Raw genomic sequence first — 15563 nt, 5'->3', positions numbered from 1 at the left:
AAGCAGGCTCCATGCCAGGAGTCTGACGTGGGACTCGATCCCGGGACTCCAGGATCATGCCCTGGGCCAAAGGCAGGCGCTAAACTGCTGAGCCACCCAGGTATCCCGTTTTATCTTTAAATATGCTGTAAAAATTCTTACATATTCCAGGGATGACCCTAAGCTGACGGCCACAAAGAAAACAGGAACATAAGACCTACAAACACAAGGAACTGAAATTGTCCAACAACTCAAATGAGTAGAAAACAGAATCTGTCTTAGAGACTCCAGAAAAGAACACATCCCTGCCAGCACCTTGATTTTAACTTATTGAGACCCATCCTGTGTGGGACTTCTGCTCTACAGTACTATAATGTAATTTGTGTTGTTTGAGCCATAGGTTTGTGGTAATTTGTTAGGACAGCACTAAAAGCTAATAAATCAACATCATTCTGTGAGCATTTCTTGACTAATCCAAGAAAATTTCCTAGGCTCATGTACCTTTTCTGAACCAACCTGGAATTAGCCTCTAAGAAGTTCCAGTTCTTTCTACTGAAAAACTGCACCAGTAAGAGGGCATTAAATATGCTCATGCCTACTGGATTCCACTGCTTTCTAGGCTCTCTTAGAAGAGACGGGGATATGTACACAAGTAAATATTTCTACATACATTGAAATCTTCATGTACATTTAAATCCACAAAGACTTCACAGGATTGGATAAGGACTCATAAGACTCCAGCATACTCAGATAAGGCTTTTATTTACAAACAAAGATAGAGTACCATAAGAGAAAAAGAATATAATACCAAACATGTAGTCCCTAACCAATACATAAGCTGAACTTCCTGAAAATTAATAAATTCTAACCTAGGAAAGAGACTGTTAAGAAATGAAAATTTTAAAAAGAAAGAAAAATGAAAATCAAAGGCATAGACTATGAGAAAACATTGGTAAAGCATATATCAAATAGGGAACTTATATGTAGAATATATATCAAATCAGAAAACAGAAACCAACCAATTTTTCTAAAAGTAAGCAAAAAACATTAAACGATAATTCACTAAAGAAGATATATGGGTGGCAGATAAACACAGAGACTAATCCTCAACACTGAGTCATTAGGGAGACAAGTCAAAACCACACACCTACTAGAATGGCTGAAATGAATGGCCCATGTCTTATATACAGTCATCAGCAATAAGGTGAAGAAACTGGAAACCTAATACTGTAGGAGTAAATATGAAATGGCATTACACTACTTGGCAAGTTCTTATAAAGTTAAATATTTAGATCAACTTCCTGCATAACAGTGTGAGGAGCTTTGCAGGCCTGCTTCCCATTAAAACTGGGGAAAATTATAAAAACACAACTTAAAACTCTGGAAATGTCCTCAGATATAGAGCAAATGAGGAAACCCTTAAGAATATCTGATTATTTGTAAGAACAGCAAGAGACAATCATGTTTGAACTAAGACCATTCCCTTTCTCCCCACTCCAGTGATAGAGCTGGAAACTCCACTCCAGACTAATATATCCAAGAACACAGGATTCCCTCTCCCTGGAGCTCCCAGGCAGAGGCCTATCTTCACAGGAGACAGAATGTCAGGATATTTGGATCAATGATGTTCAATTGCTGTCTCCCTCAAAAAGGCTACCTTTAGAGTTCCTCTTTGTTTTAAGTTAGGTTGACCATGAGACTGCATGTGCGCTGCACTCCTAAGGCCTCTCTTCAGTCTGAACATTTTGGTGCTTAACAAGGGTAATAAGCCTTTGGCTGAAGCTTTTCTTCACACTTACTGTATTCATGAGGCCTACTGGATTGTGATGTTTCTGTTGCTGAACCAGAGCGGACTTTTGGTTAAAGCCTTTTCCACATTACCCGCATTCAAGACTTTTCTCCACTGTGAACTTTCTGGTGTTGAATGAGGTTGAAACGCTGGCTAAATGATTTCCCACAACTGCTGCACTCATAAGGCATTTCTCCAGTGTGAATCCTCCGATGTTTAACAAGGCTGGAGCTGTGGCGAAAAAATTTCCCACATTCCCTGCACTCATAAGGTCTTGCTCCAGTATGAACCCTCTGATGTTTAACAAGGCTGGAATTCTCACTAAAGAATCTTCCACATTCATTGCACTTAAAAGGCTTTTCTCCAGTGTGAACTTTCCGATGTTGCATGAGGCTAGAGCTTTGGCTAAAAAACTTCCCACATTCAGTGCACTCATAAGGCCTTTCTCCAGTGTGAACCCTCCAATGATTAATAAGGCTTGACTTGTGGCTATAAAATTTCCCACATTCACTGCACTTATAAGGTCTTTCTCCAGTGTGAACTCTCTGATGTTTCATGAGGCTCGAGTTAAAGCTAAAGAATTTCCCACATTCACTGCACTCATAAGGTCTCACTCCAGTGTGGATCCTATGATGCTGAACAAGTGTGGAATTATGCCTGAAGGCTTTTCCACATTCACTGCATGTAAAAGGCTTTTCTCCAGTGTGAACTCTCTGATGTTGAATGAGGTCAGCATTGCGGCTAAAGGATTTTCCACATTCACTACACCCATAAGGCCTTTCTCCAGTGTGAACTATTTGATGTATAAAAAGATTTGATTTATGGCTAAATAATTTGCCACATTCACTGCATTCATAAGGCTTTTCTCCAGTGTGTAGTCTCTGGTGCTGAACAAGTAAGTATTTCTGACCAAAGGCTTTCCCACATTCGCTGCATTTGTAACGCCTTTTTCCAGGGTGAAAGGCCTCCCTGCTCTTGGTGCTTCCTTGTGGCTCCCCTTCGTCATGGGTCACCTGATGACTGAGAAAACCAGAACTAATTGGGAAGTCCTTTCCAACCTCTCCTGCCTCTTCTCTCCTTAATGGTTTCTCTCCACAGTGCAGCCTCTGGTGTTGAAGTTTTTCTCTGAGCACTCCTTTTAGGTAAACATTCTGCTCAAGAGGCCCTTCCTCAATCTCTGCTCTATGCCACCAACCTGAAAGCAAAGAGATGCTGAAATGTACATGGACTTCAGTGGGAGGAGGTAACCTGCTTACATTGTGTCTCACACACCCCATAAACAGTCCATCACATTACTGGCAGAATCAGGCCTGAGGTTCAGGGTGAGGAAGGGCTGCTGTGTGGTGCTAGACCCAGTAAGCTCGCAGATTGGTGGGAGCCTCATGAGCAGCAAGGACACAAGGATGGAATGCAGCTCAGGGAGCAGACTGGGTCTCCAACACACTCTGCAAATAGCCTTCCACAAGGCTGATGATGACCCAGTAACACAGTGTGAAAAGGCGTGTCCAGGCACAGGAAAGAACCAAATGCAACTGAATAGCTGGTGTTCAAGGACTATTAAGGATACATGCACACCTCATAACATATTCAGTGAAAGCCCTGTATCTGACCTTAAAAACTTCATATTCTGTTGCCTCAGTCTCCCCACAAACAGGCTGTGAACTCTGCAACCACACACACTAGTCTGATAAGGTGGGCTCCTGCCACAAGTCCTCCTTCCTACCCTCCCCTGACTGGGAACTAGCACCATTCAAATGCAACAGTGCAGTCCCCTCATTCCTTTCCTTGTGCATCCCACCCTGACTCCCAGTAAAGGCACCTGCCTGTAGGTCTCTCTACTCCCCAGCATGGTTGAGCCCACTCCCATGGCACTCCCTTCCAGGGGACCCTCCTCCCAGAATTCAGTGACTGTCTCTCTCAGACCTGTAAGTACAATAAATTTTGTTTATTCCTGAGCCTCTATTGTCTCCTCCTACGGCTGCACCTGTCTTATAAGTGAATACAAAATGACTGGCATCACAAATAGGATGGTTTGCTCATGGATGAGGGAGGATTTAGGAAATGCCCCTTAACTGCTTGGCTTACTAACCAGCTGTCCCAGTTGGGCCCTACCATCTGGGAAAGCTGAATGTTGTGCTGGCATTCCTGTGTGCTGCCTTGTGCTGCTCTGTGTTGCCTCTCTCAGGCATTGCCAAGGCTTTCCATCCTAAATTGTGGAGCTCATTCTTCTACAATACCCTGAGACTTCACTAGCCAGTTTTGACTCCACAGGGTGCTAGTGAGGTAGAGGGGGTGTTCTCCTGGTGCTCTCTGTTAAGGGATAGACTGGTATAACTGGATAAAAATATTATGAAGTCTCTACTGTGATCGAGGTTGAGAGTGAAAGGGTAACCTTGCACCCACCAAAGAAACACTGTATGTCAGGTGTTGGCTATTAGCAGATCTGTCAACCAAGAAGGGCTGGGTAGCGCCGGGGAGATGACTCCTGTGGACTTGTGGCACCAGGACTGGGAGGTTTTTTGTGTTCCCATTCAAGTCCATGTTGTTCCTCAGTCCTAAGCAGATATACTGCATCACCTTTACAGGAAGTCTATCATGGCACCCTGTGAGGGTCAGTACTGCTGGCAACTCCTCCACTGCGTGTGTTGCTGCTGTTGCTCTTTGCCTCCCAATCTCATGGGTATCAATCCCAGGTCTTACCTCTGGAGATAAGTGGCACAATATCTAATGGCCTAGGAGCTCAGCAGGAACATTTCATTCCAGCACTCTCAATAACCAGAGGAAGTTAGCTAATAATTCAAGAAAGGTAAAAAAACCTTTGAAACATTTCTGCTTAGTGACGCTATCTATCAACTTGCCAACTCTGCTCCCAAGGTCCAGGGCCAATTCCCAAAGGACATCAGGCCACCATAGCTCTCAATGGATACCAATCCAGCTGAGCTCATCCTAAGAGATGGACAGGCCCATAGGAAGGAAGCATCCAAGGTCTTTCCAGACCCAGCAGGTCGAGAATACAGAAAGTAGAAATTAAAATTCATAACTTCACAAGACTGGAAATCCAAATTATTCTGAAAGATTTCATGTAAAGAGAAGGGGGAAAGGAGCTCACTGGTTACTGAGAGCATTCAATACAGGCTTGCAACTCCTGCTCAGATCCCCAGAGATGAAGCAGCTGCTGACATTACTAAAGAGCCTAAGATGCATAATTTACTTTTTTTTTTTTTAATGGTTTTATTCATGAGAGACACAGAGAGCGAGGCAGAGACATAGGCAGATGGAGAAGCAGGCTCCTTGCGAGGAGCCTGATGTAGGACTTGATCCCAGGACCCCAGGATCATGACCTGAGCCACCCAGGTGCCCCACATTAACTTACTTAAAGATCCTCTGGCCCACCAAGTTCAAGTCCCACATGACATTTTTAGCTGAAGGCACCCAAATGCCAGAGCAGGAGTGACAGGCCAAAACTTTTGATGAGATTATAAAAGCCTCAGATGAGGAATCTGAACTTCTACTACCCTTCAGGATTCAGAAGCCCTGCCTTTACTGACTTGGATTTTCATGGCCTAGAAATGGCCAACAGAACTATCAAGAAGCCCTTATGGTCCTCCACAAAAGTTGGAATGGTTGAGTGGATCTATCAGTACTTTGAACACATAGACAAGAAAAATCCTGAGTGGTTTTTATCCAGAGGAGGCCTCCTTTGTCACAAAGTCTAGGAATTGTTCTTGTAGGTGGCCTTCTCAATACAGGACAACATTGCTTAATTTTATTGACATGTCCCACACCAAACAGGATGGAACTAATTTGCCGTAAGGGCTCCACCTACTCTGACTCACAAAGTCTGACTTACCATACTCTGCCTCCTAGTATGCAGGACCCCCATCTATACCACTCAGTCTGCATCTTTCCCAACTTCCTCTCACCCTTACTGCCCCCAGGTGACTTACTGACAACAGAGACCCCGTGAACTAACTACTAGGCAAACCATCCCCAAATTACAACTAAAAAAAGTATTTAAAAAGCCTCATCAGGGCAGCCGGGGTGGCTCAGTGGTTTAGTGCTGCCTTCACTCCACGGCGTGATCCTGGGGACCGGGGGTCGAGTCCCATGTCAGACTCCCTGAGTGGGGCCTACTTCTCCCTCTGCCTGTGTGTCTGCCTCTCTCTCTCTCTCTCTGTCTCTCATGAGTGAATAAATAAAATCTTTTTTAAAGCCTCACCAGGAGCACCTGGGTTGCTTAGTCGGTTAAGTGGCTCCCTTCAGCTCAGGTCATGATCTCAGGGTCCTGAGGCTGAGCCCCACATTGGGCTCCCTGCTCAGCAGGAAGTCTGCTTCTCCCTTTCCCTCTGCCTCTCCTCCCTGCTCGTGTTCTCTCAAATAAATTAATCTTAAAAAAAAAAAAAAAAAGAGCCAAAGAGCCTCATCCATATTACCCACAGGACTGGTGGCTCAGGGAACCACTCCTCTGGAATCACCCAAAGATGCTTCAGCTCCAAAAATGGCAACAGTCAAGGCCTCCAGTGAGGATTCAGCTAGTCCTCAGGCCTTGTCACAGTCCCCAGGACAATCACCCATATACAACTCTGCTAATTCACTGGAATTCTTAACATTTCCTAACTTTATGTACGACTGGAGCCCAAGTCACCACCATTCCAAGCCACCTATTCAGATTTAAAGGAAGTGCCCCTTTAAACTACAGGGTAATGCCAGTAAAATTACTTATGGCAAAGAAATTTCTCAATGTCAATACTGCAGTGGTCTTTATTAAATGGCTACCTGTCACAGTGACCCCTAACACTGAGTTTTTCTGTTCTAGACAAAGATGCCAGTGCACACCACATACAAAGCTGAATGAGCCAAGGTCCTCGGTCCTGCCAGTAAGAATCACCAAATGAGAACCTACAGGCCTGCTCCTGGTGGTGAAGGTCGAAAACACACAACAGTATCATCTGAAACTACTGCTGGCCTTCAAGAGTGCTGTACAAGATCTACTAAATGAAAGGGTGATTATTCCCATAATATCTCCTTTCAATAATCATATTTGGCCAGTCTTCAAGGCTTTTACCCACAGTGCCACTTACTATTGATTATTAAAACCCTAAAGTTTAAGTTCTCCCCATCAAGGCTCTAACACCTAACATAATTGAACTAACTGAAAATACCCAAGTGTGCCCAGTGACAACTTTGCTGTGATAGATCTGGGCAATATAATTTATTCAGTGCCTATTACCAGCCACAGCCCCTGTTTGCCTTTATCTTTCAAGGAACCCAACATACATTTATTGAGTTGTCCATGAATAATTTAAACAGCCCAGTGACTCCACAATCTATACTGTCAGGACCCAGACAGGGTCCCCCCAAAGAACCTTGTTTGCTTACACCATCTGCCTTTGTTCCCAACTATACTCTCCTAGATGGCTGCACTTTATAATCAATTCACCCCCACAAACGTACTGCTTGTGCTCAGGAGCCAAATGCACTTGACCGATTTCCCATGTTAGGTTTTTTGTCCTCCTTAATGCTAACTACCTCACAGGCCCATATACTTTAAATAACAGCACCTCAGGGGCGCCTGGGTGGCTCAGTCGGTTAAGCATCCAACTCCTGGTTTCAGCTCATGATCTCAGGGTCGTGGGATCAAACCCTGCATCAGGCTCCCCACTCAGCTCAGAGTCTGCTTGGGATTCTCCCCTTCTGCCCCTCCCCCCATTTGCATGCTCTCTCTCTCCAATAAATCAGTAACTAACAGCATCTCTGGATTCTACTGCAGGCCAAACCCATGGGCATAGCACTTTATAAACTTTCCCCTACTGACTCCCAATAAGTCTATACCCCAATGTGCAGTGGTTACAGAGGATCCCCATGGTTCTTTATCCACCAGGCATCTCCCTTGTGCTATTAACCCCAGGGAAAACTGGCAATATTTATTCCTATCTTAACAGGATTCGCCACAGCCACAAGAGACACCAGAGCTGGCCCCAGTACAGCAGCCTTTGTCAAACGAGATTATATCATGAGTGCCAACCAGCACCTCTTGGTGACCCTCTCAAGATCACATACAAAAGCTACATTAAACACTGTCCCCCACCTGCACCCCAATGTTTATAGCAGCAATGTCCACAATAGCCAAACTGTGGAAGGAGCCTCGGTGTCCATCAAAAGATGAATGGATAAAGAAGATGTGGTATATATATACAATGGAATATTACTCAGCCATTAGAAATGACAAATACCCACCATTTGCTTTGATGTGGATGGAACTGGAGGGTATTATGCTGAGTGAAATAAGTCAATCGCAAAAGGACAAACATTATATGGTCTCATTCATTTGAGGAATATAAAAATTAGTGAAAGGGAATAAAGGGAAAGGAGAGAAAATGAGTGAAAATATCACTGAGGGTGACAAAACATGAGAGACACCTAACTCTGGGAAATGAAAAAGGGGTAGTGGAAGGGGAGGTGGGTGGGGGGTTAGGGTGACTGGGTGATGGGCACTGAGGGGGGCACTTGGCGGGATGAGCACTGGGTGTTATGCTGTATGTTGGCAAATTGAACTCCAATTAAAAAAAAAACTTAAAAAAAATAAAAATAAAATCAACACTGTCCCTATGCAACAAGCAAATGAGTCTCTCTAAGCCCAGAGAGCCACAGATAACAGTCTGGCTTAACTGTTAACTAGCCAGGAAAGAAGGTGTTGGTGCTATTCAGGGTACCTCCCGCTATATGTAAATCAATCATTCTAAACAGCTACAAGCAAAGCTCTGATTAGGCCAAGAGGTAAAAATCTTCCATAACATAACCAAAATCTCCCAGCAGATTCCCTCAAACCAAGAGGTACCTAACTTGTTCTCTTGGCTTTTCCCCACTAAGCACAGTGCCCACCTGTGGCCTGGGTTTCAAACCCTCATCATATGTCTAATAGTACTCCTCTCAGTTGTCACCTATGTCAAAGCTTGCCTTTGATGGGTAGACCAAGCTATTCCAGTTACCTATAACATCTCCACAACTCAGGTGGCAAGCATTACCCGTCACAGTATCATTAATGATGTTGAGACATCACAGGATTCATTGTATTATAACCTCTTAAACTTCATGTTGTCCTGTTGACTCAACATCCCACAAACAGGCTGTGAGCACTCCATTCAGGTGACCAGCTTAACCAAGTGATAAGACTGGTCTCTGTCACAAGTCCCCCTTCTTGCCCTCTCCCGTGACCTAGTGACATTCAAATGTTCCAAATGATATCAGCTTATACTTACTCTCTATACGCCCCTCCTGGTCCCCAGGAAAGTCACTTGCCCATAGGTCCTCACTCACTCTCTGCTTCTCTCTGCTTGATTAAGCCCACTCCCTGGGTGCTCCCTCCCATGTGAACCACCCCCCAACACACATAGACCCCACTGTGTGTCATGACTCTCTCTAGACCTGTTGAACATAATGAACATAAAGAATACAAAACAAGGCTACTGCTGGGGAGCATTGCAGAGGGAGCAGTGGGGAGGACCACATGAGATACAGAAGACAGAGATGGGGGATAGCCCAAGGTCAGAAATCATAGTAGACATAAAACGTGTGCAACTGAGAAAGAAAAGATGGGAATCAGCCATGGACTGTGCCTTGGTAACAAATTATCAGGGCTCAGTAGAAGGATTCCTGGTATGACCTGAGCCCATCACTGAGTTCATACTTGCCCACCTCTGCCCTCCAAGTACCTCCTGGCATAGCTGCAGTCATGACTCCACAGGGAGGCAAAAAGGGTTCTCTCCACCACTCCAATCGGCTAACTTCATGAGTCCTGGAAGATGCAAGTCCTAAGGGAGAGACAACAGGTGGGTCAAAGTGACCCACTCCACAACAGACCACAGGAAAGAAAACAAAAGTATTAGAAAAGAATCTTGGAGGAAACTCTTACAAGAACAACCTAGTCAAGCAGTGGCCATTTTAGTGCCTCAATTGCTGGTATAGGCGCATCCCATGGCAGCCAGAGGAAGAGAGCAGAACCTGGGGCATGGAGCTGCCATAGATCTTTACAGCATTCCAGGGCCAGGGAGAGGCCAACAGAGTGTGATCCATCAGGCTGACTGCAAGACTCCTAATTCCCAAATCTTTTCCTGCAGTTTTGGGGCAGCAAGTACTGAGGCAGCTCTAGAAAAGAAGGGGTAGTACATACAGTCCAGGCTCTCACAATATCTACTCAAGAGCATGAGAAAGGAAGAAATACCCACAGTCCAGCTTTGGGAAGGTGATACCTGTCCCTAAAGTAAGGAGAAGAGCAGAACCCAGCCCAGGACACTGGAGTGGGTTGTAAGGACCTTACCCAGAGAGGCCATCAGTGAAAAGTTCTCCAGCATCACATCACGGTATAGGAGTCTCTGGGCTTCATCAAGGAGTCCCCACTCCTCCCAAGAGAAGTAGACAGCCACATCCTCAAAGGTCACATGGCCCTGTCAAAAAGGGACAGCTGAATTTATGTGTGTAGCTTCCTTTCCCAGGACTCTAGGCATCCCCACAAATGTCTACCCTCCTCCAGAGTTCCCCACCTCAAAGGAGATACCAAGTGCTGTGCCACTGCTGCCTACTTGTTCCTTACTGTCCCAGTAAGCACTATGTTCAGTCCTCAGCAACAACAGGTGGGCAGATAAATGCCATCTGAGCTCTCGGCCCCTGAGGCAGAGCCTCACCCTTCTGCCAGACAATTCACTTGGGGTGCCCCAGATCGTGCTTACCAAACACAACTAACTTTGGGCAACTGTTCTTCAACCCCCAGTACAAGAGCCTGGAGCCATGAGTTTATACTCCTGCCCAACATGCATATCACTGTACCACACTTGCCTTCACTGCCACCCCTCCAACCCCTCACTGCCACCAGTACCCCCTACACCACATCATGCATCTCCCTGGCCTTACCACATGCCAGTGTGCACATGCCATCTAGAGGGTGCTTGGCAAACATAATCAGAATCCCATCCTGTCCCAGAATTCCAACGACCCTGACTGCTAGAAGCAATCCCCAAGCCTGCTTTCAAGGCCTTCCTGCCTGGCCCATATCCTTGCTTCATCCTCAGCCACCAGGAACCACACAGATTTCAGACACCCTCAGCCCTCTTCCACTTCTTCTTCCACTTGTGTTGCAAAGGTGTCCCCTCACCTGTCTCAGTTTCCTCTGATGCTTATTTGAAGCCCAAGCCCACTTGTCTTTCATGCTAGGCCTACAATTATCCCAGTGGATCCCATCTGATCTTGAGCTAATCCCCTGGTCCAAGCAAGGGTCAGAACAAGAGCATGTGAAGCCCAGAGCTGAATGAATAAGCAGTAGCACCAGCTTCACTGTAACCTCACTACTGTCTCCACATCCATCTCATGTCCACTGGCCATCAGCTAGACCCACTTCATGCCTACACCCTGTCGCATGGACACTACTCTCTCTCTCACATGTCTTTGGAAACCCCACTACCCCCACCCAGGTGCCCAACAAGAGATTCAATCCTTGGCCCCACACTCTGCTCCTTGTTATCTGAAGATGCTCCTGCCAACTCTGATCCACAGCTCATCTTAGTCCACACACCATCCATACTATGGGTATCCAATCTGACTATTTCACCTCAACTCCAGACTTGTGTGTCCTGGTGCCCACTCAACACACCCACTTGTGGGTCTCTGAAGAAGCATCACAGTTCAACATAGCCCAAACCTGACTAATAATCCCACTGAAAATGACTCTTACCACCAACTCTGACATGGTGGTACTTGCCTGCTTCTAGCTATTAAGGCCAAACATCCCTGAGTGACCACTGCCTCTTCCATTTCCTTCTCCCACCCTCCACATCAGAAAGTCTGCTTGGACCTACTGAAGAAACAGACCCAGATTCCAACACATGTCTCACCTCCACAGCCCACACTAACACTCACCTGGACTACCGCAGCTGCTTCCTCCCCACAGTCTGCTGTCTGCTCTGCAACAGGAACAGCTCATGAAGTCTGGTCCTGTCACTTCCGTCTTCTGCTAACCTTCCCTGACTCCCACCACTCCAGAATAGGGGCCCAGCTCCTGGCTTCCATTCTAGGTCTTATTTGTTTCCTACTGTTTCCATCAGACACAATAGAGACCTAAAGTTTCATGAGTATTCCCAGCTCACTTCTAGCATTTTCTAATGTCTATCACCATGACTGTAACATCTTATAAACATCACGCCGTTGGTTGCCAGAAATGGGAACCAATCCATAGAATTCCTGCCCTGGACTCAGGCCCCTGATCTTAGGCGATCACCTTCCAGGGATCTAGGATGGAAGAGTAGAGATAATAGCAAGCAAAGAGTCACAGAATCCAGCAGCCCATGCAGGTGGGACCTGAAGAGGGTGAGGTCTGAAGATAACCCCCACTTACCTCCGCATGGTATGGAAGCAAATCTGCAGCAATAGGAACCTACAGAAAAGGAAAGCCATGAGAGGCAGGCAACAGTGTTGGGCCACAAAGGTCAACCCAAGCCCCTCACACCATCTGGTCTTCAGTCCTCAGGGATGCCTCTTACCAGCTGTGTGACACTGGATACTCAACCTCCCTGTGCCGCAGTGTTGTCATCTGTAAAATGGGGATAAATAGTGGTACCCACCTCATGGGGCCATGATGTGTATCAAATTCATTCCTATGTGTCAAGTAATTAGTAGTGACTTTTACTGACCTCATAATTAAAACGTTTGTCAACATTTTCAGTGCAAATAAACTGATAGGTATTGAAAATGAGTTTTGTACATACATTTTAATTAAGAGAATGTGATATTTAAGACCCTTGATTTTAATCAGATGCTTAGTAGTATATTTAAAACTTCAACCAACATGAAGTACTTACATCAATTTAACTTGTTAAACCCATGCTATTTTAATGCCTACGTATGTATGTATATACACACATGTGCAAATGTATATATACATGTATACATGTATTTTTATCAGTTAATGTTTAAGTAAAACTTAATTCATATAACTCACAGGTTAATAAAATGGGGATTGGGCCTGAGCAAACAGTAGATACTAGTGTGGTGGCAACTTGGCTGCTTACTACACACACTCCTAAAAGCAGTCCTGCTGGGGGTCTTTCCAGCTACTCATCCCTCCTGCTCCAAAGGCTGGGGGAAGGTAAGAGCCAAAAGGCTGCCCTACTCACCTGACTCTTCCTTTTCTCCACAAGGACTGGACATGAAGGCTTGCTGAGTCCAGAGTGGCAAACCTAAACCACTGAACATCTCAGGCTCCATTCCAGTCCTGGGTCCTTAGATCCTATAACCCTGCACTTCTGCACACACTAACCAGAACCACTTGGGATTACCCTTCTGAAAGTAGCCAACACCCCACCCCCAAGCCCATCTGAAATAAGAATTTAAAATTCTCCCTCCTAAATAGGAATCCCCACCACATCTTGGATATCTTCAGCCAAGACCCATCCCCAGGATTTACATGTGAGCGAGCAAGCTACGCCAATGACACCTGCACTTGACAGGGTAATTCCAATCATCGTGTCCCAAATTCAACTCCTACTCTTTTCCCTGAAACCCGCTCCCTGTACCGACTTCCCCATCTCCATCCTTCCCCGTATTTTCAGGAACCATACATACATGCATGCATACAAACAAACACAGATGGTCCTTCCTTCTCTTCTTTCTGTCACAGCCACTTCTAGGCATCCAGGAATCCTGCCCAGTTTTTAAAATCCCTGAGAGACCTCATCCGTCCGCCCCCTCGATAGCCGTCAGTACGTCCAGTTCCCGCCACCATGCTCCGACTGTCTACTGTACGGACTCCTCCACCCTATCCTACCCTACCCTCTCCAGCAGTGTTCCCTCAGAAGCTTCTGAAAACTCTAAGCAACACGTGGGCGTCAGTCCTCTGTTCACTACAATCCGTGGCCATCCGAGCCCTCGGAGCCCAGGCCCAGCCACTCGGGTCGCCAGTCCACTGAGACCTGCTCCTTGAGGACACGTGACCGACCGCAGCTTTAGGACGCGAGTGCGGGCCCTGTCCCCGTAGCCCTCCCGCACCCCTCACACTGGCTGACAGCAGTGCGGCCGCTCTCTCCAGCTGGGCGCGGGCTGGGAGGCCCAGGGACCCGCGGCCGCCTACCTGAGCCAGGTCCCTCCGCGCGGCCGCCGCCATCGGACTCTGCGGACGGAGCGGCGCCGGGGGAGGAGGACCAGCACCGGGGGCCCCGATCCCGCGCCGCTGCGGTACCGCAGCCCCACCTCTTGTTGCGGCTTCCCGCTCTCGTCACCCCAACCCCACAGCTCCCTTCCCGAACCTCAGTTCAGACCAACCGGCCCCAGAGGCCCGAAAACGCCCGCCCCTGCTGCCGCGCCAGAAGCCCCGCCCAGCGCGTTCCGCACGCTAGAAATGTTCGCTTTCATTTGCAGAGCGCTGGCGGCGCGGGGCGCAGCGCCTTTCGGGTAATGTAGTTCCCACCGCGCCCCGCGTGGAGCAAGTGGGCCCACAGGCAGAGATGGCAGGCAAGAGAAGTCTGGCTCAGAAACTGTACGAGGCTCTCCTCCAGAGACCATCCTAAATGCAGATGGGCCTGGATTTCAGTTTTCCTACGCAGCTGGTACTATAGTCTTTCCTTTTGTCAAAGGACTTCAAAAGTCTTGAGAGCCACAATAAAGCGGTTTCCTTGGATTGAACTAATTGTCCGTTACCAAATTTCCCTTGCTAAGGGGATGCCAAATATCAGACAGCAGTGGTGAATCAATGTCTGATATGTGAGGAAAAATGATGCAGTTCTGAATGTAGGTGGGGAGATAGGGATCCCAACTGTTCACCTTTCTCCCTCATCCCACATATCTGTGCCCTTTCCCTTCTAAGGGCCCAGCATTGGTGTTCAAGTAGGACAGTGGGCCTCAAGCTTATAAGCCAACATGCCTCTCACTCCTAGATTTCTCCCCGTCATCCCTTTCTACTTAGTATTCCCACTGCCCTTTCATTCCCATATACAAAGCAAACTCCCTGCAGGTAGGAAGGATGCTGGACTGTTGACACCAGGAAGCATTGGTAAAAGAAATGCCACCACTTTAGTATGTTTTCTCCCAGTACCTCCCTTACCACTGGCTTCATTTCTTTCGTGTCAGTCTTCCGGTTCCCCAATTCTTCTGTCCTTTTTATCTGTAGGCTGAGTAATGACTAAATCCACCACTGCTTTTGAACAACTCATGAGAATAAAAGATGATGAAGCATTCACTCCTTCCTGGGATTTTTCTGGAAGTAGATATTAAGTACTAGTTGATTCTGGAAAGGAGGTGGTACATCAGTATTGGAGTTGAGAACATGAAATGATAGAGACCCAAGTGGCATTAGTTATTTAGATTAGGCCACAATGTAGCATGTGACTATAGACTACCATTTAAGGAAATATACATAAGTGGTAAAACTGTAAAGACATTAAGAGTATGATTATCAAAATATCAGGTGAACTCTAGGGACCAGAGTTCTGTTTTACACTGGGTGATAGTTTTATAGGTATGGTCATTATTTTTTTTAATTTAATTTATTTATTTATGAGAGAGACAGAGGCAGAGGCATAGGCAGAGGAAGCAGGCTCCCCCATGGGAATCACAATGCAGGACTCGATCCCAGGACCCTGGGATCAGGCCCTGAGCCAAAGGCAGACACTCAACTGCTGAGCTACCCAGGCATCCCTAGGTGTGGACTTTATTAAAGAAAAAACATGACTTGTACATCTTATTAACACTCAACTGAATGTATGACAGTTTTTTTAAAAAGAAAGAGGAGGGAACCCTGGGTGGCGCAGCGGTT

The 15563-nt window shown here is 46.4% G+C and overlaps 1 protein-coding gene across 12 annotated transcripts; it reads right to left on the bottom strand.

Annotated features, from left to right (window-relative positions):
- Positions 1 to 722: 722 nt before the first annotated feature.
- LOC140593674 (uncharacterized) lies at positions 723 to 14139 on the bottom strand. Of its 12 annotated transcripts, XM_072765903.1 has the most exons (8): positions 13884 to 14081; positions 12931 to 13068; positions 12298 to 12347; positions 12153 to 12191; positions 11678 to 11721; positions 10086 to 10212; positions 9481 to 9579; positions 723 to 2963 (listed from the first exon to the last, which is right to left on the bottom strand). In XM_072765903.1, the coding sequence occupies exons 6-8, from the start codon at positions 10117 to 10119 to the stop codon at positions 1867 to 1869; spliced, it is 1230 nt and encodes a 409-aa protein (XP_072622004.1). In that variant the 5' UTR covers positions 10120 to 10212; positions 11678 to 11721; positions 12153 to 12191; positions 12298 to 12347; positions 12931 to 13068; positions 13884 to 14081; the 3' UTR covers positions 723 to 1866. The 12 variants fall into 12 exon arrangements, with proteins under 12 accessions (XP_072622004.1, XP_072621792.1, XP_072621725.1 ...); XM_072765691.1 differs by lacking the exon at positions 11678 to 11721 and having other exon boundaries at positions 13884 to 14134; XM_072765624.1 differs by lacking the exon at positions 12931 to 13068 and having other exon boundaries at positions 9481 to 9615; positions 13884 to 14130.
- Positions 14140 to 15563: the final 1424 nt, after the last annotated feature.

Source organism: Vulpes vulpes, chromosome 1 (assembly GCF_048418805.1).
Source record: "Vulpes vulpes isolate BD-2025 chromosome 1, VulVul3, whole genome shotgun sequence".
Lineage (NCBI taxonomy): Eukaryota > Metazoa > Chordata > Mammalia > Carnivora > Canidae > Vulpes > Vulpes vulpes.
Note: the sequence above shows the minus strand (reverse complement) of the source record. Positions and strands in the feature narration are given on the sequence as shown.

Excerpts from the sequence above, each read along its gene's own strand:
- LOC140593674 (XM_072765328.1), bottom strand. The coding sequence starts at position 13,021 with ATGGAGCCTGAGATGTTCAGTGGTTTAGGTTTGCCACTCTGGACTCAG. Across the intron at positions 11,722-12,152 it reads TGCTTCCATACCATGCGGAG|AGCAGACAGCAGACTGTGGG; the intron begins GTAAGTGGGGGT and ends TTCCTGTTGCAG. Across the intron at positions 10,213-11,677 it reads AAGCAGCTGCGGTAGTCCAG|GGCCATGTGACCTTTGAGGA; the intron begins GTGAGTGTTAGT and ends CCTTTTTGACAG.